At 46.6% G+C, this 24,849-nt stretch overlaps 1 protein-coding gene across 1 annotated transcript in view; it reads right to left on the reverse strand.

Moving 5' to 3' along the window:
• Positions 1–24,849, reverse strand: part of LOC119455804 (Down syndrome cell adhesion molecule-like protein Dscam2) — a 317,386-nt gene that overhangs the window by 80,881 nt on the left and 211,656 nt on the right. The window contains exon 5 of the mRNA XM_049668624.1: positions 1,689–1,983. Within this exon, the coding sequence (XP_049524581.1) occupies positions 1,689–1,983 (295 nt within the window). The remainder of the gene's footprint in view (positions 1–1,688; positions 1,984–24,849) is intronic.

Consider the following 24,849-nt stretch of genomic DNA (forward strand, 5'->3'; position numbering starts at 1 on the left):
TGAGCGCAGCACTTAACGTACAGTGAAGCTTTTGCTTGCCAATAAGGGTTCTGCAAAAAGGGATCTCACATTGTTTATTCGAGCGCAAGGCGTATGCTATTTTTTTTTTTAGCGAGAGCTACATTGGCCGCATTCTCGCCGTATCGCTGTGGCCGGTGGACGTACCGCGAGCTGAGCCGTTGCCTAGCAACCATCGCAGCTGGCAGCGCTGCTCGCCGCGCCATCTGGCGTCGTATGCTCGAGTTACCACGGCGCGGCGACGCGCCGCTGCCGCCGCAGTTGTGTTGAAAGCGTTCGCCGCTTGCATCTGGCATGACATCAGAGGAGCAACCGGTGAAACCGCGTTGCAACAGAGGAGGAGCCGGCGTTGCATCGTATATATAGACGGGGCGGCTCGGTGGGATTCGTTGGCAGATATGGAAAGTGAGTCGGAGAGACTGAAAGAAGCCAGGCTTCGTCGTCGAAACGAAACCAAGAGGAGGCAGTGAGCCGAGGAGACGGAGGAAGAACGAGCCGCCCGCCTCCAGAAGCGTCGTAAGTACAAAGCGGCCAGGCGAGTGGATTCAGATGAGGATATAGCACCCGAAACGTGTTCAAGTCACTGGAGGACAATCCCTTATCCTCCCGTCTCACAGACCATCGGGCCGGGCCGTCTTTGTAGCAATTGAGAAACAACAAGATGAAGACTTTCAAAATTAATGCGTTACACTTAAAAAATGTCTACTCTTTAATGTGACCATAACTTCACGAGAGGTAACAACCAAACCTAAACACTCAGACGTACGAAGCTAAACGATAAAGATGTAACCGTAGAGAGAACAGAGCTAAGCAATAACATTAACCGTACCTCTCGCTACGCACAGCCAGGCATAACTGAGTTAAGCCACATGCAGTCAATTTTTTTTCCTTTAGGTTTGCAAGAAGTTGACATGCTGATTTAGGTGTTGATCAATCTAAGTGCCAGATTCTATGAATGAAGCCGGTGAACTAAAATCAAATTGTCATGATGAAAGAGCAGCCCAGTGTGGGCATCAAGATGAACTCCAGCGATGTGACGGATTGCCTTTCAGAGCGCCGCTCTGAGGCGCCCGTTCCTGCGCCGAGCATCGGCGTAACCAAGTGAACGAACGCAGCGAAGGATGAAAGAGCGAACACCGAGCGCAGTAAGGATGAAAGACGGTGATAGCAAAGAGGAGCGCGAGAAGGAAAGCGGAGGAGGAGAGTATGGCGCAAGGGTGAGGAGGAAAGCGAAGTGCCACGCGAGACATGCTCCACGCCGGTGACCAGGCACACGGCGAACGCGTCCGCCAATACCGGTGTATGGAAACAGTGATGGCCTCGGCTTCGGACCAACTGCGCATGAGCTACTTCGCTTGTGCTGCCAGCGCTAGAGAATGCGCTCTGCGCGAGCCACGCGTTCCCGTGTTCACCCTTTATTTCTGAACAATGAGCGACCCAACTGGTGAAAATGCTTCGTCTGCCGCTGCTGCAAAACGAGCTGCCCGAACAAAGGCTCAGCACCGCCGCTGAGCGGGCACTGTCGTTCAGAATCAAATTTGTTGCCACAATATATCGCGAATTTAAAACAGCGTTACTTTCGCAGCGTTCCATTTTACGTATGAATCGTAGTATTGGAGCTCCTCGAGTAACTCTCGTAACACTTAGAGCACGTGAACAGTGCCACTCACCTCCACGCAGATGCACATCCCTCGACACGATGCTGCCAACGTCGTTCTGTGCCACGCACTGTACGACGCCCGCGTGGTAGCGCGCCTGAGTAGCGCCAAACGGGGCCATCACCAAGGTGCCGTTGGCAAGGAGCCGCCGCACGCCGGTCACTTCCTCCAGGGGCTCTCCCAGCGCGCCCGCGTGCAGCTGCAATAGCAGCGACGAACCGGCGCCGTTGGTCCCGCCGGCCACGGACGCCGAATGGCCAAACGCCACGTGTCGCCAACGAACTGTGGGAGGGGGGTGGCCGTACGCCTACGCAAAAAAACAATACAAAGGTGTCGAAATAAATGACACTGCACTTCAGTAGCACAACATTCAAGCGCCAAGGGATATATTTTTTTTCATTGTTCAGATTTTGATTACTTCGAAGCTATTCATATTTCATGGTTAATGCGCAGGGCACCCGTGTAATTATGCGCGCAACTTCAAAGCAATCGCCAATGAATCTGAGCTACTGCTCACCTCATTGTGACAAGACATGAGTACAATATGGACGTAAGCCCGCTGAAACCTTGAGTGAACAGAAACACTAGGGTAAGCAGGGCGGTCTATTTAGTACAGCTTATACGTAGCGTACTACTTGGACGTAGTACTACTTGTAGCGTACTACTTATACGGCAGAAACTTGGAGGTTAACAAAGAAGCTCGAGAACAAGTTAAGGACCGTACAAAGAGCGATGGAAAGAAAAATCTTAGGACTAACGTTAAGAGACAGGAAGAGAGCGGTATGGATCAGAGAACAAACGGGGATAGCCGATATTCTATTTGACATTAAGCGGAAGAAATGGAGCTGGGCAGGCAATGTAATGCGTAGGATGGATAACCGGTGGACCATTAGGGTTACAGAATGGATACCAAGAGAAGGGAAGCGCAGTCGAGGTCGGCAGAAAACCAGATGGGATGATGAAGTTAGGAAATTTGCAGGCGCAAGTTGGAATACGATAGCGCAAGACAGGGGTATTTAGAGATCGCAGGGAGAGGCCTTCGTCCTGCAGTGGACATTAATATAGGCTGATGATGATGATGATGATGACGATGATGATACGTAGCGTGGGATTGGAATACGCTAGCGCAAGACAGGGGTAATTGGAGATCGCAGGGAGAGGCCTTCGTCCTGCAGTGGACATAAAGTATAGGCTGATGATGATGATGATACGTAGCGTATGGACAATGGCTTTCCTTTTTAATACGCAAGGATTGCTTTGGCTAATCAGCGGAGACATATTCTACAGTTGGGCAGCGAAATATTTTATAAACTAAACAGAGCACGCAGTCGCATTTTAACAGAGTACCGGAGCTTAGATGGCGGAGGGAGAGAGGGGTAGTCAGGAGAGACTGATGGCCACGGAATATCTTGCCTAAGACTGCAGTCACACAAGCAAGTCGTCTCTAGCCACCAACTATGCTCCAACCACCAATCACCGTTGATATCCTAGGTACAGATTCTTCGCAGCTGCCGTTGCTCATGTCTGAATAAATGTCTGAACACTTAAGCTAATTGAAGTTGGTCATGTGTTGCCACCTGCTAGGTGATCGGACTGCCACATATCGCGTATTTCTATTTGCGCCCAAGCCCAGTGCTCGACCGCTGGCGCCGCCATGCGCCGCTCACGCGTACCCTGTTGCTAGCCGCACGGCCGCCGCCGTTGGAATGGAACGTTGGAACACGCTGTGCTGGTGGTGACTAGGCACAACTGTGGCTGCTGTTAAGGGCTCGATGCTATTCCTAAATAAACGCATCACTGTTTTGATGATCCAAATATAATCTCACTATCAGGGAGGGAGCAGTCTACCTGACCGGAGCAATATTTTTTTATTTGGGGTGTTGCTGCGATCCGCAACGCCCCAACGACCGCCGCTTCGCGACGGCGCCCGGCACTACGATTGCCGCCGCGGCACCGGGGTTCAATCGACCCCACCGCCAAACAGCGATGAAAAAAAAAGAAAATGGTGATAAAAATGTCACAGTTTCGCCCTAAGGGCGAAGCGATGAATGCGATAGCAACACAGCAATGTCATACGAAATAAGGTGAGCGGCTTTGGTAGCAATATGAATTGTAGTAAACATGAGCTGATTAAGTAAGCAGGTGTGCTGCGGCGCAAGTAGACCGACATGAAGAGCGACTCGATGACCACGAGAAGGCGCGTGTGAAACGGTGGTGTTGATGAGAAGCGCTTCCCGTGGGCAGCGCGTGCGAAGGGACACACCTGTAGCGCTGCACTGCCGACCCGGGCAGCATTGCATGTGTAGCGTGCGTTGGAAAATGTGGCCCGACTATTACCAACTGATTGAACAAGCGTGGTGTGAGCGCGCACAAACAAACATGAATAGGTCACACTGAATGACTGCAGACAACGACTGTCAAAACGCTGGCAGCAAGCGCATATATACGCCGCAGCAGCGGGCGAAGGTACGTGCGGTCTATCGCTTCAACGGAAACTGAGCGGCGAATGCACGGCGCATAAAGGTCAGAGCCGTGTGGAGATAAGAGCCGGTGCGGTCGAACGAACGACGAGCGCGGTTGTTGGCAGCGTAGAAGTGCGCCCCCCCCCCCCCCCCCCCATCCTTCCGGCGCTGGCTTCCCGCTTCCTTGCTTGCGCGTGGGAGAGATAAGAAACTGTGCGGACGAGCGCGGTTGTTGGCAAAGAAGTGCGCTCCCCCCCCCCCCCCCCTGCTCCCTCCGGCGCTGGCTTTCCGCTTCCTTGCTTGCGCGTGGAAGATTGAGTGCGTTCGCTCTCCGTGATAGCGCGCGTCCCCGCACGCTGCCTCTGGGGCATACGGCGCGTGGCGAAGATTTTATCTATACGGAACCTCACGGTGACGGCGACGCCGACGGCAGAAATCCGGTTGAAGTGTCCATATAATTGCTATCGCAATAAAAGAAAAAAAACAGGCTTCAACGCGAGGCGGGACTCGCGTACCCCCTGTCCCTGAGCGAGCTTTGTAACCACTACGCCATATAGCCAGTTTTTTTTTTGAACATGATATATATTACAATGAATGAAATGTTGAATTTACAGGAACTATTTACAATAATATGAGCACCAGGTGGACGCTTGCGGAGCGCGCATTCATGCGAACCACATGATTGCGTTCAAGCGCCCTCGGCGAAAGAAACCACCTTGAAATATGGTACGCGCGGGCGGCGCATGGCGGCGCCACATGTCGAGCACGGCTTGGGCGCAAATATAAACACGCTCTCGGTGCCTCTGGGGCGCCTACCGTCGCGCCTAAGCTGCTTCGCATTATCGCGCGCGGAGTCACAGGTGTTGCCATTCGTTGCGCAATCCGGAGAGGAGAGGAGCGTCGGAGCGGAGAGGAGGAATGCCGAGAGGAGAAATGAGACAAGAAGAGGAGAGGAGGGGGGGAGGATGCGCATGAACACCGAGGGAAGAGGAGATGAGAGAAGGAGAGGAGGGGGAGGCAGATGCGCATGCGCAGTAGGGGTGTGGACGCACGGCGGATGGATGGAGGGAGGGAGGGAGGGAGGGAGTGACATAGCCCCGACCATAAGCTGCTTCGCATTCAATCCTTTCCCTACCGGAAAATGGGGTTACGCGAAGCTTGTCCTTGGTGCACGTAAACTAACCATGATGCGACTGCTGTCACGGAGAGAACGACGTAACTGACGGTATGCCGGCAGTGGGCCGTTGTCGCGTGCTTTCGATGTCTCGAGTTTGCTCGGCGGCGTGGTTAGGAGCATTCGTCCGCAATTGCCGCTTGCGATTCTTTGAAATTAAATTCCTTCAAAATTAAATCTGTCCGTTACTTAAGACAACGAATGGTTCATACCCCTGTAAACGCGGCCTCCCCATTACGACGACAGAAGAGAAATAAACTTCTACGCTGGAATTATGAGCGGCAACGCAGCTAGCTGTGGAAGAAGACGACGACGAACGCGGGAGCAGAGGCACGAGCGGGTTCCGAGCACGAGCACGACCGCAATCCGAGGGGCGCCAACGAGCCAGCTGCGGAACAATACGACGACGCTCGAGCCAATGCTGATGATGATAGTTTTTTGCGCACGCGGACGCCACTGAAATCTGCCTTATAACAAGCTTCGCTTGAAAAAATAAAGCTGTTGTGAATTTCGCATTGAGCACATTTAGCAGTACAATTGGCAAGTGGGTAATACTTTTCGATAAAGGAGATAATAATAACTGATAAAGAGAGTGAAATTATCTAGAAAGGGAAGTTGAGAAGTAATCTCGAATGTACTATACATGTATAGCCATCTCTCTGTTCTCAAAGCTTGAGTCGAAACGCCGTTGCCAAGTGAAAAGTGGGCATCATATGGAAGCTAGTAAGGAAGCCCGCCGCTTCATTTCTTTATTTCCCCCTTTCCTCTTTCCCACGTGTAGGGCGTCCAACTGGACTTCAGCTTGATTACTTTGTCTGGCTTTCCTACTTATCTCGCTCTCTCTCTGCTCGGCCGTTCCTTAAACAAAAAAGGAAGAAAGAAAGTGTCGAATTTTGCTCATGGAGCGTGGAGTGATATATCTTCGTCTTTCATCACTTCTGAGGCCCAAATTAATTCCCAAGGGTAAAGAAAGTATTGGTTGCTCTCCTATTACACTATTCATGCGAGAAGTTTTCCCCTGTACCTTGCATTAAAAAAACGAAGCAGATCATGCACCATCGACAATTTTATATTTTCTTCCAGTGTTGCCATTGAGTGTGGAGTCGATAAACACGTTACGTTTTGATCGAACACACATCTGTGCTTTGTTCCACACTCTATTTCAGGCAGTATTTCATCACTAGTCTATTTTATGTGCCCTGCAGAAAGATGGGCTCTTGTACAGAACTGCAGTAACTGTGTTAGTGCCATAGTGCCATCCGACTGTATCTTGTACAAGATAGAGTCTGATGGCACTTGTATCTTGTATATCTTGTACTGTACAATAGAGCGCTCATTATCTCTTTTGCACATTGCATGACAATTATGCAGATAGACACCCTAATCTTTGACCATGCTCTGCCACCCGCCGTGGTTGCTCGGTGGCTATGGTGTTGGGCTGCTGAGCACGAGGACGCGGGATCGAATCCCGGCCACGGCGGCTGCATTTTGATGGGGGCGAAATGCGAGAACACCTGTGTACTTAGATTTAGGTGCACGTTAAAGAACCCCAGGTGGTCCAAATTTGCGGAGTCCCCCACTACGGCGTGCCTCATAATCAGATCGTGGTTTTGGCACGTGAAATGCCATAATTTATTTGTAACCACGCTTTGCGGGTTCTTACGTCTCTTTACCACTCAGGACCATTGTGCCTACTTGGCTTACATAAATGTACGGTTTTAAAGGGTGTTGCTTCATGCTCCATGTGGACGATGCGCATTCAAGTGTCTTACAGGTCCGTGGCAATCCTTCGTACATACATTTCACATGAAAACACTACACGTAAACCTTCATTCAAAAATATATAACCCACTGTAACATAACGTAAAAATAACTTCATCTTAAGATTAAATATAGATATTGACACGCGTACTTGTTTATCTATCTCCGGTGACAGTTTTGACAAGCTAACAAATGATAAACGTCTCGCTCGCGGCAGGACGCGCTTGTATGCATCGGAAGTTTATCGAATGTTATCGATGTTATCCGTTGTGTGTTGTCACCGAACATTGTGTAACCTGAGTGTAGTAATTTCTGGGAGGCACCCGGCCACCAGCGATTATGCCGGAACCTTCGACGAGCCATCCATAAAAGCCACCGCGCTTGGCCCGCAGATGCGATTTCGGCGCTCGCCGACTGCGCTCGCCGCTATCGTAGTCTAAGACTGTCACTTGCTTTTGTGGGCACACGTTCGCCAAAGAAAGAATTCGTTTCGTGATTCGAAGTTTTCCTACTGTGTCCTTCACCGCCACTACAACGTCGCAATATGAAATGCAATATTATAAAAATGCATTGATCATCGCCATTTCGTCATCTAATAAACTGTTATTAGGTCGCAATTATATGAATACCACAAGAAATGATACCAATGAAAGGATAGAGTAAAATTCTTGTTTAAATTAAATGCTGAAAAGGTAAATTAAGGAGAATCTGAAAGCAGACGAAAAAGCAGCTGACCACCGGTGGGATAAGAACTCACGCCTTCGCATTACGCAGACGATGCTCTTACCGATTGAGCTACAGTGCGTCTTTTCGCTAATCCGCGGTTTAAAGTATTATATGTGTACTATATGTAGGCCTGGGCGTGTTAGCACACTCCACAACTCACGGGCTTGGCGGCTTCCTGGTTGCCGCATCCTGGTTGCCGCAAGGCGTCACGAGATACGTGAACTTGGCAGATGCCGGTTGGTTCATAAACTCTCGTATGCTACCTGAAAGCATCAAAGCGGCTGGAGCGACGATCATCGCTACTTGTTTTTTCGTGTTTTCATTTTCCCTCGATTTATCGTTTGTACATTTCGATTAAAATAAGTAATTACCGCTATGCTTTCCTTGGTGTCATTGTCTGTTTCATATAACCAGGGGCGTATTATCCAGGGTGCAAAAGATTCAAATGAACCGGGCCCTCCGTGCTTGGGGAGCCCCCCGAGGGCTGTAAAAAATTGCAGACTTCGTGGTTTGGTTCGAAAAAAAAAAAACTAGCGTAGCTTCCGCTGGAGGCGCAAGGCTAAAGAGACAGCAAAGCTGATGGGCACCTAGCTAGTCCTGACTTTTGGGCTAGGCGAAGCACTATATCGTCATCCCCAGCATTTTCCGGAATTTATTGATTATCCATCGATTATCAAATTAGCTATTCATTGCCTATCGATTGGCTATCGCAAGGTATTAGCTACGTATTTGGACTAGGCTATATAATCACTCAGGGTCCCCTGTGAGTAATTGACCTAGATAAACATATTCCTTTACAGACTCTAGAGGCTGACTGGCGATCCTGAATTCTTGTTCCCTTGGCAGGCTATTGAATATTATCTTTGTCTTCTGCATATTCATCTTCAACCCAATTCTTGCACTTTCTCGATGAAGGTCCTCAATCATTTGTTGTAATTCGTCTCCATTGTTGCTGAATAGGACAATGTCATCTGCAAACTGAAGGTTGCTGAGATATTCGCCGTTGATCCTCACTTCTAAGCCTTCCCAGTCTAAGAGCTTGAAGACTTCTTCTAAGCATGCAGTGAATAGCATTGGAGAGATTGTGTCTTCTTGCCTGGCCCCTTTCTTGATAGGTAACTTTCTACTTTTCTTGTGGAGAACCAATGTAGCTGTGGAATCCTTGTAGATATTTGCTAAGATATTCACGTATGCCTCTTCTACTCCTTGATTACGCAATGCCTCTATGACTGCTGGTATCTCTACTGAATCGAATGCCTTTTCATAATCTATGAAAGCCATATAGAGAGGTTGATTGTACTTCGCAGATTTCTCGATTACCTGATTGATGGCATGGATATGGTCCATCGTAGAATATCCCTTCCTGAAGCCAGCCTGTTCTCTTGGTTGACTGAAGTCAAGTGTTGTCCTGATTCTATTGGAAATTATCTTGGTGAATATTTTATACAATACTGAAAGCAAGCTAATGGGTCTGTAATTCTTCAATTCTTTAACGTCTCCCTTCTTATGGATAAGTATAATGTTGGCGTTCTTCCAGCTCTCTGGTACACTTGAAGTTGTGAGGCATTGCGTATAAAGGGCCGCAAGCTTTTCAAGCATGATATCTCCTCCATCTTTGATTAAATCTACTGTTATTCCATCTTCTCCAGGTGCTTTTCCCCTGGTCATGTCTTTCAAGGCCCTTCTAACTTCACGCTAGTTATATAAGGAGCTTCTGTATCCGGTTCAACACTATTTCGAATGAAAGTAGCTTGGCTGTTTTGGCTACTGTACAGGTCAGTGTAGAATTCTTCTGCTGCTTTTACTATGTCATCGAAATTGCTGATTACATTACCATGCTTATCTTTCAGCGCATACATCTTGCCTTGGCCTTTGCCTTGTTTTCTTCTTACTGATTTCATGCTGCGTCCATATTTTACGGCTTCCTCCATTTTTCCCACGTTATAGTTTCGGATATCCCTTACTTTATTCTTGTTGATCAGTTTTGACAGTTCAGCTAATTCTAGCGATCAGTTTTGCCAGTCAGCCTCTAGATAGAGTCTGTAAAGGAGTACGTCTATCTAGGTCAATTACTCAAAGGGGACCCTGATCACGATAAAGAAATTTACAGAAGAATAAAATTGGGTTGGAGTGCATACGGCAGGCATTGCCAAATCCTGACTGGGAGCTTACCACTGTCCTTGAAAAGAAAAGTGTACAATCATTGCATTCTACCGGTGCTAACATGTGGGGCAGAAACTTGGAGGTTAACAAAGAAGCTCGAGAACAAGTTAAGGACCGCACAAAGAGCGATGGAACGAAAAATCTTAGGAGTAACGTTAAGAGACAGGAAGAGAGTGGTGTGGATCAGAGAACAAACGGGGGTAGACGATATTCTAGTTGACATTAAGCGGAAGAAATGGAGCTGGGCAGGCCATGTAATGCGTAGGATGGATAACCGGTGGACCATTAGGGTTACAGAATGGATACCAAGAGAAGGGAAGCGCAGTCGAGGACGGCAGAAAGTCAGGTGGGATGATGAGGTTAGGAAATTCGCAGGCGCAAGTTGGAATACGCTAGCGCAAGACAGGGGCAATTGGAGATCGCAGGGAGAGGCCTTCGTCCTGCAGTGGACATAAACATAGGCTAATGATGATGGTGATGATGATATAATCACTACCAAGTCATCCCCAGCATTTTACGTAATTTATTATTCATTGATCGATTCATCATTATCATCATCATCATCAGCCTATATTTTATGTCCACTGCAGGACGAAGGCCTCTCCCTGCGATCTCCAGTTACCCCTGTCTTGCGCTAGCGTATTCCAACTTGCGCCCGCAAATTTCCTAACTTCATCATCCCATCTGGTTTTCTGCCGACCTCGACTGAGCTTCCCTTCTCTTGGTATCCATTCTGTAACTCTAATGGTCCACCGGTTATCCATCCTACGCATTACATGGCCTGCACAGCTCCATTTCTTCCGCTTAATGTCTACTAGAATATCGGCTATACCCGTTTGTTCTCTGATCCACACCGCTCTCTTCCTGTCTCTTAACGTTAGTCCTAAGATTTTTCGTTGCATTGCTCTTTGTGCGGTCCTTAACTTGTTCTCAAGCTTCTTTGTTAACCTCCAAGTTTCTGCCCCAGATGTTAGCACCGGTAGAATGCAATGATTGTACACTTTTCTTTTCAACGACAGCGGTAAGCTCCCAGTCAGAATTTGGTAATGCCTGCCGTATGCACTCCAACCCAATTTTATTCTTCTGTAAATTTCTTTATCGTGATCAGGGTCCCCTGTGAGTAATTGACCTAGATAGACGTACTCCTTTACAGAGTCTATCTAGAGACTGACTGGCAAACCTGAATTCTTGTTCCCTTGCCAGGGTATTGAACATGATCTTTCTCTTCTGTATATTAATCTTAAACCCCACACTTTCTCGGTTGAGGTTCTCAATCATTTGCTGTAATTCATCCCCATTGTTGCTGAATAGGACAATGTCATCTGCAAACCGAAGGTTGCTGAGATATTCGCCGTTGATCCTCACTCCTAAGCCTTCCCAGTCTAAGAGCTTGAATACTTCTAAGCAAGGAGTGAATAGCATTGGAGAGATTGTGTCTCCTTGCCTGACCCCTTTCTTGATAGGTAACTTTCTACTTTTCTTGTGGAGAACCAAGGTAGCGGTGGAATCCTTGTAGATGTTTGCTATGATCGATTATCTGTTAGCAATTGATTGGCTATGGATTGGCTATCGCAAGGTATTCGCTACGTATTTCGGCTAGGCTAAGCACTACCAAGTCATCCCCAGCATTTTCCGGAATTTTGTGATTAATGATCAATTATCGATTTGCTATTGATTAGTTATCGATTGGCTATCGATGACTGACTAAGATTAAGTGTTCCCAACCATGCTTAGCTAGACTTAGCCAGCCTCACCTTCGCTTATTCACAGGGGTATGCGCCATTGAGGCAAAGTTCCGACTGGTGCGGTAGAAGTCTGTTGCCAGACTCTGGTGTCAATGTTGCCAGACTGCCTGCCACATTTGACGGGGAAAAATACCGTCAAATATAGCGACCGCATTGAAACGTTTTTGAGGAGCACAGAGTTGTCAGACCAGGAGCATAACAAACGCACACTCTCCCAGCTCCCGGTAGTACCGTAATGTTGCAGCATAACCCGCGCGCTTTGTGCGGGCCCAGTTCTCCGACGGTACGAAGCGCTTTCTTGCGCTGTGCGCGATGGCTGCAATGGGACGAATCGAAACTGAGGCGCGTCGCATAACACTCGGGGCGCTTTCTTGCGCGATAGATGCTTCGTATACGTGTTGAAGCTTTCGCTGGATCTGAAACTGAAACGCGTCGCACAATGAACAAGAAGTAAGGAAACCGAGGGGCCCGATTTTATTAATTATGTCATAAGAAGCCAACAAATAATGACACCAAGGACAACATAGGGGAAATTACTTGTAGTTATTAAAGAAATGATGAATTATTTGAAATGAAAATGGATGAAAAAACAACTGGCCGCCGGTGATGAACGATCCCACGCCTTCGCATTACGCGAGTGAGCTACCACGGCGCCGTTTTACCATCCACTTGCTGGGGTATTTATGTTATTTATGCCAAGGCGTGCCGTCCACGCTGTCTTGGACATAGATTCTCGCCGTCCTGGGTGCCTCCTGCGGCCAGGGGACGTCGTCCACACTTCCCATGCCCTGTATCACTGCCCCACGACGTCATCGACCTCTCAGCCAGCAAGGGATGCTGTTCACGCTCCCCTAGCCATGCTTCCGGCTGCAGTGAGTACCGTGGCGGCCACCAGCCCTGGCTCAACGGATGCCGTTCACGCTCCCTTGGCCAATGGTCCGGCTGGCCCGAGTACTGCGGCTGCTGCCACCGCCTCAGTGTGCGCGGTTTCCGCCCCTGGTTCCTCGGCCGGTTTGGCGCCGGGAACCACTGCTGATGTAACTCGAGCCATCTCAACACTGTCACGAAGGTTTGAAGACGCCTCCAAGGTTCTGACATCCGCTACTGCGTATGGTATGCGGCTTCCTGTGTCCGACTTGGCACTTCCTGAGTTTCGTGGGTTCGAAGACGATCCTGTGCAATGGCTGAAGACTGCAGACTCCTTGGGCGACAGACACGGTTGGTCCGACGATGCCAAACGTTCGTATGCCGAGGGAATGCTTCGTAGAGCCGCCCAAGCGTGGAACAGGTACAGCGGTCGTACGTGCAGGTATGGCGTGAGTGGTCTGAAGCACTGCTAACAGTTATCGGGAGCCTCGCTTCGTCATACGACGACCCATTTATGCGAATGCGCGCTCGACGCCAAGGCCCGTTTGAAGATGCCGTCGACTACATTTATGACAACTTAAGGCTCCTCGGCGCATGCAGCCTGACCTGGCCTTCTCCTACGGCTCGGCAATACGTACTGGAGGGACTGCGAGATCCCATACATGGGGCCATTTGGTGGCCCAAACCCTCTAAACAACAGCAGAAGTTTTTTCTCGTAAAGCAGGAACTCATATCACCAAAATTATACTCAGCTGAGCTTGCTCTGGCACCGGTGGGATAATCAAAATTCTACTTAGGCAAGCTTGCTATGACTCATATTCCCCAAAATTCTACTCAGCCGAGTTTCCTCCGACTCATATTCACCAAAAATATACTCGGCAGAGCTTGCTCTGACTCATATTCACAAAGATTCTACTCAGGCGAGCTTGCATTGAGCCATATATTCACCAAAAGTCTTCTCAGCTGAGCTTGCTCTGACTGATATTCAACAATATTCTACTCAGGCGAGCTTGCACTGAGTAATATTCACGAAAAAACTACTTAGTCGAGCTTGCTCTGACTCATATTCACAAAATTGTACTTAGCCGAGCTTGCTCTGACTGATATTCGCCAAAATTATACTCGGCCGAGCTTGCTCTGACTCATATTCACAAAGATTCTACTCAGGCGAGCTTGCATTGAGTAATATTCACCAAAATTCTGCTTATCCGAGCTTGCTCTGACTCATTTCACCAAAATTATACTCAGCTGAGCTTACTCTGACCCATATTGATCAAAAATCTACTTAGTCGAGCTTGATCTGACTCATATTCACCAAAATTCTACTGAGCCGAGCTTGCTCTGACTGATATTCACCAAAATTATACTCGGCCGAGCTTGCTCTTACTCATATTCACAAAGATTCTACTCAGGCGAGCTTGCATTGTGTCATATCCACCAAAAACCTATTTAGCCGAGCTTGCTCCGACTCATATTCACTAGAATTCCACTTAGGCGAGCTTGCTCTGACTATCACGTGACAATATTCACCAAAAGTGTACTTAACCGAGCTTGCTCTAACTGACACGAACCAGGCTAACCTGAACTCAGACTCATGGTTAGTTCGAAGTCTTAGTGAGCCGACGTTTGATTGAGTTCACCGAGCTATGTATACATTACATTATGTGACATGTGCGGTGCACAAGCAAACATTGCATATGAGTACGTGTTGCATCGGATGAAATAAGGACAATTGTACACATTGCAGTTAGTTTTCTAGAGTTTAACTGACCGCTGCGTGAAAGCTTCACCTCATGTCGATTCAACAAGTGCGTTGGATCTGCATCATATTTTTTGCCAATCCTACTAGCTATCTTGGCCATTACTGGGTGGCCCCATTTTGTACATTTCAACACAGTTGAATAAATGACTGTGGTGCAATATATTAAAAAAAGATGCTTGCATCACTGCGAGTACAACAATCAGAACACGATACAAACAGATGCACATAAGATGCAGACAAATGCTAAATACATAAATAGACAGAATCAGTTGGCCACCACCTAAGCAAAAAAAAGAAAGAAAAAGCACAGGCCAATGCTGCAATGGGACCATTCCCCTTGCCATGTACATGGGCTATAACAAAAACACACGTGGAGCCTAGCAGTTACCTAGCAGGAACCCAGCAGTTTCAAGATGGTTCTTAAGTTACCTCGGGGTAGCAGCTATGGACGCTTTTGCATTCGCAGCTGGCCACTCAACCACTCAAGTGTGTTCAGTGTGTACTTGCACTTAGGCACACTTTTTACTGTCTATATGTTTAAAAAAAATATGTGGTCTATTCAAAAATTTGAGAATGTGTGGATTCTGAGGCTTGCAAAGCTAAATATTTTTATTATATTCTTGTTCAAGGTGAAAGCTCATGCAAAAGCTTAGAGATATTGTCAGTGCCCCTCACTTTCCCTCATAACATATGTAGTATATTACTGACATTCAAGCAGCTTTTCAACGGCAAGAAAGGGATCAGCTTCCGTATTTTCAGCATTGGGTTAATGCAGGCAATTCAGGAAGGCATTATGCTTTGCTAATACAATCGGTTCGGGAATACCAGATTAGATTGTAGCTTGACGCTTTCCTTGCACTTTCTTATTTTGGTTAAATAATCTAGTTTAAAATGGCTCCATTTAGCATGCTCTAACATTGGTCTAATATAGGTTAAGTACATGACTAGCTTAACAGACTGGGATGCTGGCTTTCATTTCCAGGAAAGGAACCATAGCACCTGCTCCAGTTCCATATGTTTTTGGTTATCTGGGGTTTTTCAGCCTCACTTTAAGGATAATGTGCTGTAGCAGGTAGAAGCACACGCATGCTATTAGCGGGTAGATTCGATAGCTTCTTGCTTTACACTTGCCACTATGAATACAAAGTTTTAGCGTTCGATTTTGTTATTAAACAAACAGACGTACTCCTAACAAGGTATTTAATGTTAGCCGTGGGGCTACGCGGCTGCGCTACGTACTGCACCATATTAACTTAAGCTTCTTGATACGGATTCACAGCACACTAACAGCGCAAGAAACAGGACGAGAAAGTAGACGACGCGCATGTCTGTCAGAATGATATAATACTACTACGTACGCAAATGACTGTAGCTCCTAAAAAAATGTGGTGTCGGCTTTTACGCATTTCGAAATATTCAGAGAGGACTTGTATGAATAATTAGAGCACACATGCCGCGACGGACGAAGCAGGCTGGCGCTAAGAGTTCACAACACAAATTTCATTGAACGTTCAGTAATTACACACAGATCATTTGCGGCTTCGTTCAGGGGCAAATGTGAGCTTTTGGGTAGGTACTTGCTGCTAAGTATGGTGCAAGAATATTGCTAGGAGCAGGAACCGCTTACGCACAATTTCGAGCAATATACACACATCCTTTCTTCAGAAGCTGACGTTAAGCAAAGGTAGCGCGAGGACCTGTGCGTTGAAATGGCGAATTCGCTGCAGCCGAATTCCGAATACTGCATAAGCGATGACAACAGCTATATGGGCTTGTTGATAGGTCCTCTTGTAATTTGTTGTAACGCAGGAAGAACGACACGGGCATAAAACACGCACGAGACGACACACAGCGCTGAACGACCAGCTGCAACAGCTTTTTACGACCACCATGTCTCCTCGTATTGAACTTCATAAACTGCCGTTGCGCACTCCAAAACAACTTAAAACAACGTAAAAAGTGTTTTAAAACACAAAACACGCGTCTTATTTTGTCTTATTGAAAGATTGGTCAATAATTTTGTAACGCACAGGTGTTTCCATTACATTTGAAAAAAAATGCATGAGTTATGCCACAAAATTTGGCAGCAAGCAATGCTGGGCGTCGCATCAGGCGCATTGTTGAAATCGCAGTCATGCGAATGAGTCCTCAAAAAATCACATTGCGAAGCGTGCGACTGCGCCGATTTTTTATTTTTTTTTTCGTCCCAGTCGCAGCATGTGAAACGGCCTTAAGGCGACGGCAGAATAGCGATTAGTGCATGGCTAGTCAGCGACAGAATAATGGCTACTGACGGAATGTTGATGACGACGTTACGTCGGCGGCATGCTGACAACGAGATGACAACGCATTGACCAATCACAGAATGAATACGGCGGAACGACGGCAGGACAACGAAAGAATGTTCATAACGGAATAAAGGCGTGGAAATGACACCGACGGCATGACGTGTTTGTGTTACAGGTCACATTCACCTACTCCCCCGTGCCACTTCTGTTTGCACTATATCCTGTGCTTGTTTACACTATCTCCAGCACTAGCCAATCGGCAAGACCAGAGCAGACAGAGCCGCCGCAGCGCGAAGGTCGAAGGAAAAGGCGAAAAGCTTCGTTGTAAAAAGTTTGTCAAATCAATTTATCCGTTGGTTACTTCATACGCAGGTACGTTGGCGCATTGCGTGTACTTTCTAGAGGGTAATGAAAACTTCAACAATATTTTTTTGCATATTTCCTTATGCTTTCTTCGCGCGAGAACAGTTGTATCACAGATATCGGGGCATGAGGTACACGCTACGTAATGTGGTGTTAATTATACCTACGCTTTCTTGAGCACATAAAGCCGTGTGCTCTAATGGCTGCAGTGTGTGGGTTGGCCCATGTGAGGAGCCACCAGCACCGTATTCACCGCACGGCGCGCGTTATTAAAACTTGGCAGGAGCGGACGCGGAGCAGGGCGTCATTGTGCGCTTTCCCTAAAACAACCGCACGCATGGGATCGTCGACGCTAACGCTGGGCGCTTTGTCCAGACAAAGACTACAGAGAACGCGCTCAAGCGCTCTTTGGCGTCGCGTAAACTGCACCATTGTGCTGGGACACCGCCGGACGAGCGCCGTGAGCGGCTGCGCATGGCGCCGTCGAGCTTCGCCGGAGCCCATTGTCGTGCGCGCCGGGAAACTGCGGCTCCGTTCAAGCGGTCGGGCCCCTCCAACACACTGGCTGTAGCCTTTTTTGCTTAGTGCGCTTCTTTATGCTCCACTAGTGCACGCTTAGGCAGCACAGTGATTGACGTAGCACGGAATACGCGAGGGCGAAATAAATTATGCATCAGATCCACGAAGCAAGCTTGAAATAAATACACAATAGGTAATGGAAAAGAAAAGGAGCCGTTGAATAAACTCATGTCATTGTAGGTATATCACAGACTACAAACCGACGTGCTGTTCGATTACATTCAGCCGGAAGACAAAAGCAAATTACTGCTTTTGTGGCGAAAGAATGTAATCATTAAAATTGCATAATCCGCGCATCTCCTATACACATGAATAGCCACTACGTGCAGTGGGAACAGCGAACCATCAACGGGCTCTTTCAACGGTCAGTTTCGACACCTTTTAGTGTTACCGCGTGCCAAACTTAATTAAACATACGACGTGCTTCAATTTCACGCTTCTGTTGTAGTTGTAAAAGAAAAATATGTGAAGTCCATTAGAGCGCTGCAGTCTCACGGTATGAAATGTCTTGCTCGTAAGTTTCTTCGTAGGCAGAGTTTTATTTTCCACAAAGCAAGTGGTGTTTGTCGGGTAGCTTATTTCTTTCAAGGCCAAGGGTGGCAATAAAAGGGGGGTCCCATTGCTTATGTATACAGAGTCGACTCGCCAATCGTACAAAAGAAACAACACCTGTCCTCAGGTTGTGATAGGTGATGGCAGATTGGAAAGTGATGAAAAATTCAATTAACGTAGGGTCCCTTGAGTTGACTTGTACCTGATAAAAAAAATGGCTGCGACTTAGCTCAGCTAACCCTGGATATGCACAGCGAAAGCTTGGTTTAGCCTGGTTAAGCCCTGGTTTCACTTGGTTAACCTTTCATTTAGCTCTAATTATTATACCTAGGTATACACTCATCGTTAAGCCAGGTATAAATTATAAGCTGACAAGTCCAAGCATTTTGCGAGCCGAACCGCTCGCTTTTCCTCAGTTCCGACGCTAGCTTCGCACGCTTGGCATTCTGGACCCTCTCCAGTGAAGTATCTCGCCGGGCAATATCCGCGCGGTGGTCAAACGCCGCTTGCGGGGTGGTGAGACGCCGGCGGAGTTCGGCGCAAGGAGTCACGTGATTCGTTGCCAATGCTACGGTGCAGCTGCGGTCAAATGAAGGTCAAATTGCTGGCGACGGCGAAACTCGGCTCAACTAGGTTAGTAAAGTTTTCGCTTTAAAAAAATACACTAGAACTTGTCGCCTACTGTCGAAAGCTCGATCGGCAATGGTCGGATGCGATGACACTGTCGCAATCATCCCCGCATACTTATAGGGGGATTTTTTCTGCCTGTTGTCTGAATGTACAGCCTATGATGACAACAATTTGAGAATTTGCTAATGGCGCGTGTACATGTGATAGGAACAGGCCCGGCATGGCAAGACTACTTCAATTGCGATGTAGGAAGGAGCCGTTTGAGAGCACTAGGGAATGTTGTGAAAAAAACCAAACTTGCTAAAACGCACAGAGCTGTATAGAATTGAAACACAGCGGGCAAGTGGAAATGTCTCTCCCGAGTTCGAAACCATTAAGCGATTATTAAAACGAAATAAAGCAAAAAAAAAACAACGCAAACGAAATGTCATTTACGCAAATGTTGACTGCACATTAATAAAAGTACACATTGCTATTAAGAAAACAAAATTTGGCAGAGACACTTAAGACCACTTACGTGTGAGAATGCGAAAGCATTGTACCGTTTGTACACCTCGGAACATCATGAATGCACTCATTGCACTCGTGAACGCGCTGGACGAAGACGCTCATGAACGCGTGCACTAGGCACACCTTTAGTGAGCCGGAACCGCGCAGCCGCTGGAGTCGGGGAAGCGTGCTCGCTTCGCACCTCGGAGGCCCGGGTTCGATTTCCACTCAGAGCGATAAGTAGAAAGTTTTATTGTAGCGTGAGCTACACTGGCCGAAGTTGAGCAGTTTCGCGTGGCTCCTGGAAAGCCGTGCTGCGCATGCGCGAGGAGCAGTGACGTCACACGGCGCACAGCTGGCGCGCCGGGCGTTTGATCGTTTGCTCTGGGTGTTTGCCAGTGTGGTATAGCCATGGAGGGTATAGCCGCTGAGCAGCGAAATTGCTGCTCAGCGGCGCAAAAGAGCAGAGAAGTTTAACTCATCGGATCCCGAAGTAGTTGCCTGGTAATTAGCGGTTGAGCGTAGGAAGAACGAGCAGAAGAAGGCTAAACGTGCTGCGGAGACACCGGAGCAAATGGAGGAACGTCTAGTAAAGCGGCGTCGCCAGGAGGGTGAGCGACGTGGCCGACCATCTCAGCAGCAACAACAAGACGCCGTCGATGATGTCAAGGCTCGCCGATTGACTGACTATACGGTGAAACTTAGCGAAAGTGCCAGTGTGACTTGGACCTTCGAGACGGACTTCGTTAGGAATCCGTTTGGATATGTGTGCGACGTGTGTGAAAGACTGTGGCACATGAAAGACTTGACACCGGTAAGTAGTTCCATGCGTGAAACGTTGAGTTTAGCGGCGCTGCCTGAGTAGGGTGAAACCGTGGCGCGGGTTTGTACAACGTGCAAGAACTTTCTCGTTAAGCAGAAGAGTGGTCTAACAATCACCCTGCGCAATGTCCGATCGTTGATTTGGCGTATGGCGGACGTTTGCGGATTTGCGGCCAATTCCTGTTCTTAAACAACGTCTGCGTTTTTGTAGGGCTCTTGGACGAGTCGTGACGTACCGGCGCACACGCGCATCTGGTCCTTCACAAGACGGATCACTCGTGGCTGTCGTCGATTGCGATAGCCAGCAGCAGTGTAGCGCGTCATCACGTCCGACATCGGCCACAAGAGGGAGCACCAGCTCCCGGCGTCAGCCCAGCTACAAAAAGGCCCTGCTGATTGTACTCAAAGGGATTTGCGGCCAATTCGTGTTCTTAAACAACGTCTGCGTTTTTCTAGGTGAGTGGGAAAGCAGTAGCTTTTCACACTATAGTTCTGGGTGTCATTTTTGCCGCAAATCCCACTGATGTGTTTTTTTTTCTTCTTCTTAGTGTGAAATTCTGATAGATTGGGTGTCGATATTGCCGTGTACCGATGCCGCATAGGCTCTTTCAGCCAAAAGGTGCTCCATCGGGGAAAAGCGCACTCACGATTTCGCAGTGCTGCGACTTTACTCTTGAAGTGCTGTACTCGCGGTAGAATTGTTGTTGCGCTGTTTTGTCTCGCTCAACTTGTAGTGTGTGCTGGTGACGTGGAAACGAACCCAGGATCCGATAAGGTGGACCAGGTCCTTGACGCTTTGAAGGAGGCTAACTTAGCTCGAGATAAATTCCAGAAAGAAATATCTGCCAAGATTAAAGACATCCACACGGGTATCACTGACATCAAGAAAAGGCTTACGAAGGTGGAAACAGCGCTTGGGGAATTTGGAAGTAACACGACTGCTGTACTGATGTCACAGAATCTGTCAGAACCATTAAAAATGAACTTTCGACTTTTTCGAGTAAAAATGGTACTCAAGCAAATTTGGTCCAAATTGTTGATGACATGAATAATAGGATGCGCCGCAAGAACTTGATATTCAAAGGCCTGCCTGAGAAAGAAAAAGAAAGTTACGAGGTATCGGAGTCATTAATTGTTGATTTTTGTAAGAACCATCTGGGCGTCGAAATCAGTGACATAGAGCGGGCTCATCGTGTTGGCCACCGTCGAGAAAGATACAACCGTCCTCTCATTGTTAAATTCCTTAGTTATAAAACAAAAAGTCAAGTCCTTGACAATGCATTCAGACTAAAAAACTTAAAGTCAAGCTTGGTCTGGATTGAAGAAGACTTTTCGCCTTGCGTTCAGTTAGCCCGAAAGAAGCTTCGTGACTACGCGCGCGAGAAACGTGGCCCAAACGAGAAAATGAGGATGAATTTCGATACGCTTGTTCTAGGCAACAGGCGTTACCGATATGATGATGTCACTGACAGTGTCTTCACGATACCTCCAGAAAAGCGAACACCCTGACAACTTAATCGTCCGGAAATAGCTACGCAGGCGCCCAACTGCTCGATAATCTATGCCAATTTCCGCAGTATCATACACAAGCAAGACCATCTGGATGATTTTGTTCATACGTGTTCTGCTGATATCATTATCGGCACAGAAACGTGGCTAACTCCAGACATTGATACCGGTGAACTTTTTATATCTAACAGGTTTTCCGTGTTCCGCAAAGATAGACTCTGCGGGAAGGGAGGTGGTGTACTGATCGCTGTAAAAAAACACATTTGATCTAAGCCTGTTTTTATTGATAGCCCTCTTGAAACTTCATGGGTCGTGTGCTATCTACAGCATGTAACGCTTTTAATAGGTGCTTGTTACAGGCCCCCTAATTATCATGAAAACTTTGTTGAAGAGCTCACCGATGTCATTGCTTCTGTTCAAAGCAAATTTAATGCGCAGGTTATATTGGCTGGAGATTTTAATTACCCTGGGATCAATTGGTTATCTCTACCGCCAAGTCATACTGGTAAAAACCGGGAGTGCACCGATTTCATTGACATGTTATCATTCTTTGAAATGACGCAATTGATCTATACGCCAACACGTGGTGACGTGATCCTTGATTTATTGATCACTACGCATCCCGATCAAGCTACTGCAAACGTCCTGGAACAGATAAGTGACCACAGAGTTATTCACTGTCTGATTAAAACGAAAATCAATAAACAACAGTCCCATACTAAGGAAATACACGACTTTTCTAAAGCTGATCTTGATAAGGTAGAAAACGAAATGGAGTTCTATTCAGAGTTTTTGTTGACATATGAAGATCATTCAGTTCATGAAAATTGGGCATTGTTTCGAAATCATGTGAAAAGGCTGCAGGAAATATACGTTCCAAAAAGGGTGATCACCGAGAGTAAAGAAAAACAGTGGTTTACCAGAGATGTCAAACGCTGCCTGAATAAGAAAAAACGTCTGTACGCAAAAGCAAACCGCACCAAAGCAGAAAACGATTGGATTGGATACTTTAACATGGCGAATACTTGCAAGCAGAAAATTAAGGATGCCAAAGACAAGTTCTTTGATACGGACATGCCAAACTTCCTGAAAAACAACCCAAAGAAATTTTGGAAGGTGATATCCCCTGAGCCTTCGAAGGAATTGCCTCAGCTATGTTTATCGGATGGTTCTCCCTTGAGTGCAACTGATTTGTCGCATGCCTTTAATTCATATTTTTGCAGCGTTTTTGTGAAAGAAAAGCCCCTTAATATTGAAGGGATGAGCAATAATAGTTCACCTGATTGTGATGCCTCTCCAATGCCTCGTATAACTATAACATCGAATGGAGTTGAAAAAGCTATAGAACGTTTGCCATCATACTCGAGTCCTGGTCCCGATGGTATTAGCACAAAATTACTAAAACTTACTAAGCATTACTCGGCACTTACACTTGCGCTTATTTTCCAACAATCGTTAGATACGACTCAAATCCCTGATGAATGGAAGCTTGCTCACGTGGTGCCGATATTTAAAACAGGTGATAAGAATGAAATGACAAATTATCGTCCGATATCCTTGACATCTGTCACTTGCAAGCTGTTAGAACATATTCTGTCATCTCAAATTATGGAATATATGGTCGACAACAAAATTCTATTTTCAAACCAACATGGTTTTCAACGGGGACGCTCTTGTGAGACGCAACTTTACGAACTAACTACTGAAATTCACACCAACCTGCATGAACTAATACAAACTGATGCAGTCTTTATTGACTTTGAAAAAGCCTTCGACAGGGTTGGCCATAAACGTCTGATATATAAAATGAGTCTTCTTCAAATAGAAAATAAAGTCATTGACTGGGTTCAAGAGTATCTATGTGATAGGCACCAAGTGGTAGTGATTGAAAACGTTGTGTCAGACTTCGAGCCTGTCACGTCTGGTGTACCCCAGGGCTCAGTATTGGGGCCAACGTTGTTCTTAATTTTTATCAACGATATTCACATTGGTATTAATTCAAAAATTCGTCTATTTGCTGACGATTGCGTTATTTACCATGTTGTTACTGACTATAGCAATTGTGAAGAATTAGATAATGACTTGCGGAAATTAAGTGAGTGGTGCCGTGATTGGCAGATGAATATTAATACCAAGAAAACAAAACTAATGCGGTTTACTACTTGTAATAACTTTGTGTCGCACACTTATACAATCAATAATGAGGCAATTGAACCAGTTGAGTCATTTAAGTATTTAGGTGTTCATTTAACTTTTAATCTGACCTGGAACACACATATTGACTGGGTAATTGGAAAATCAAATCGGACTCTTGGCTTTCTACGACGCACACTGCGCCAAGCTAATAAGGACACAAGACTTCTTGCCCTACAAATCAATAGTTCGATCCAAACTTGAGTATTGCTCAGTTATTTGGAACCCTCATCAAGCATACCTCACGAAGAGGCTAGAATCATTACAAAACAAAGCTGCTAGGTTCATCGTGTCGGATTACTCTTCCTATTCAAGTGTATCTAAAATCAAAGACAGCCTTGACCTTGCAACACTAGAAAGAAGACGGAAGGCGTCTCGTTTAATATTCTTTCATAAGATATATCACAACCCTACACCTTACACTGCCACAATAATAACAACGCCAGTTGCAATGTTTCCACGCTTGGACCACTCTTTTAAAGTTCGTCAACCATTTTCGTTTTTCCTTTCTGCATTTGGCAATCCAGGAGTGGAATCAGTTGCCGAGATCAGTAGCTGAAGAAGAAAATGCCGATAAATTTTCAGAAGCACTAAATCAATTCTTATCGCTTACCAAAAGCCATTGACATAACCACAAAGATGTTCGGTAGTTTTGACACGTGCGAATGGCATGTCTTCTAACTTTCATTACGGTGTTTTTCAGTTATTGTGTCATGATGTATCAAATAAATCATCACACGCTTCAGTATCTACATGTCGAAATTGCTGTATTGCTTTCGGTAAATATTTCCGTTTTTCGTTTGCATATTCCCACCTTATTGGACGAATTCTATGTATACTTTATTATGCAAGAGCGTTTATGCAAGTGTTATTAGCACGGCCATATTCTTTGTTGTGTGCATCTAACTTTTATTGTTCATTGTACTAAAAATGTCTCCCCCCCCCCTATGTAATGCCCGATGGGCCTTTAGGGTAAATGAAAATGAAAAAAAAAATGGTTTGTGGTGACCGTCTCTTGACCAGTGCTGATGTTCTCCTCTTTACAGAGGTTGTTGTTGCCACGGGATCACAAGCTGTCACAATCCCCT

Source organism: Dermacentor silvarum, chromosome 6, assembly GCF_013339745.2.
Source record: "Dermacentor silvarum isolate Dsil-2018 chromosome 6, BIME_Dsil_1.4, whole genome shotgun sequence".
Taxonomy (NCBI): domain Eukaryota; kingdom Metazoa; phylum Arthropoda; class Arachnida; order Ixodida; family Ixodidae; genus Dermacentor; species Dermacentor silvarum.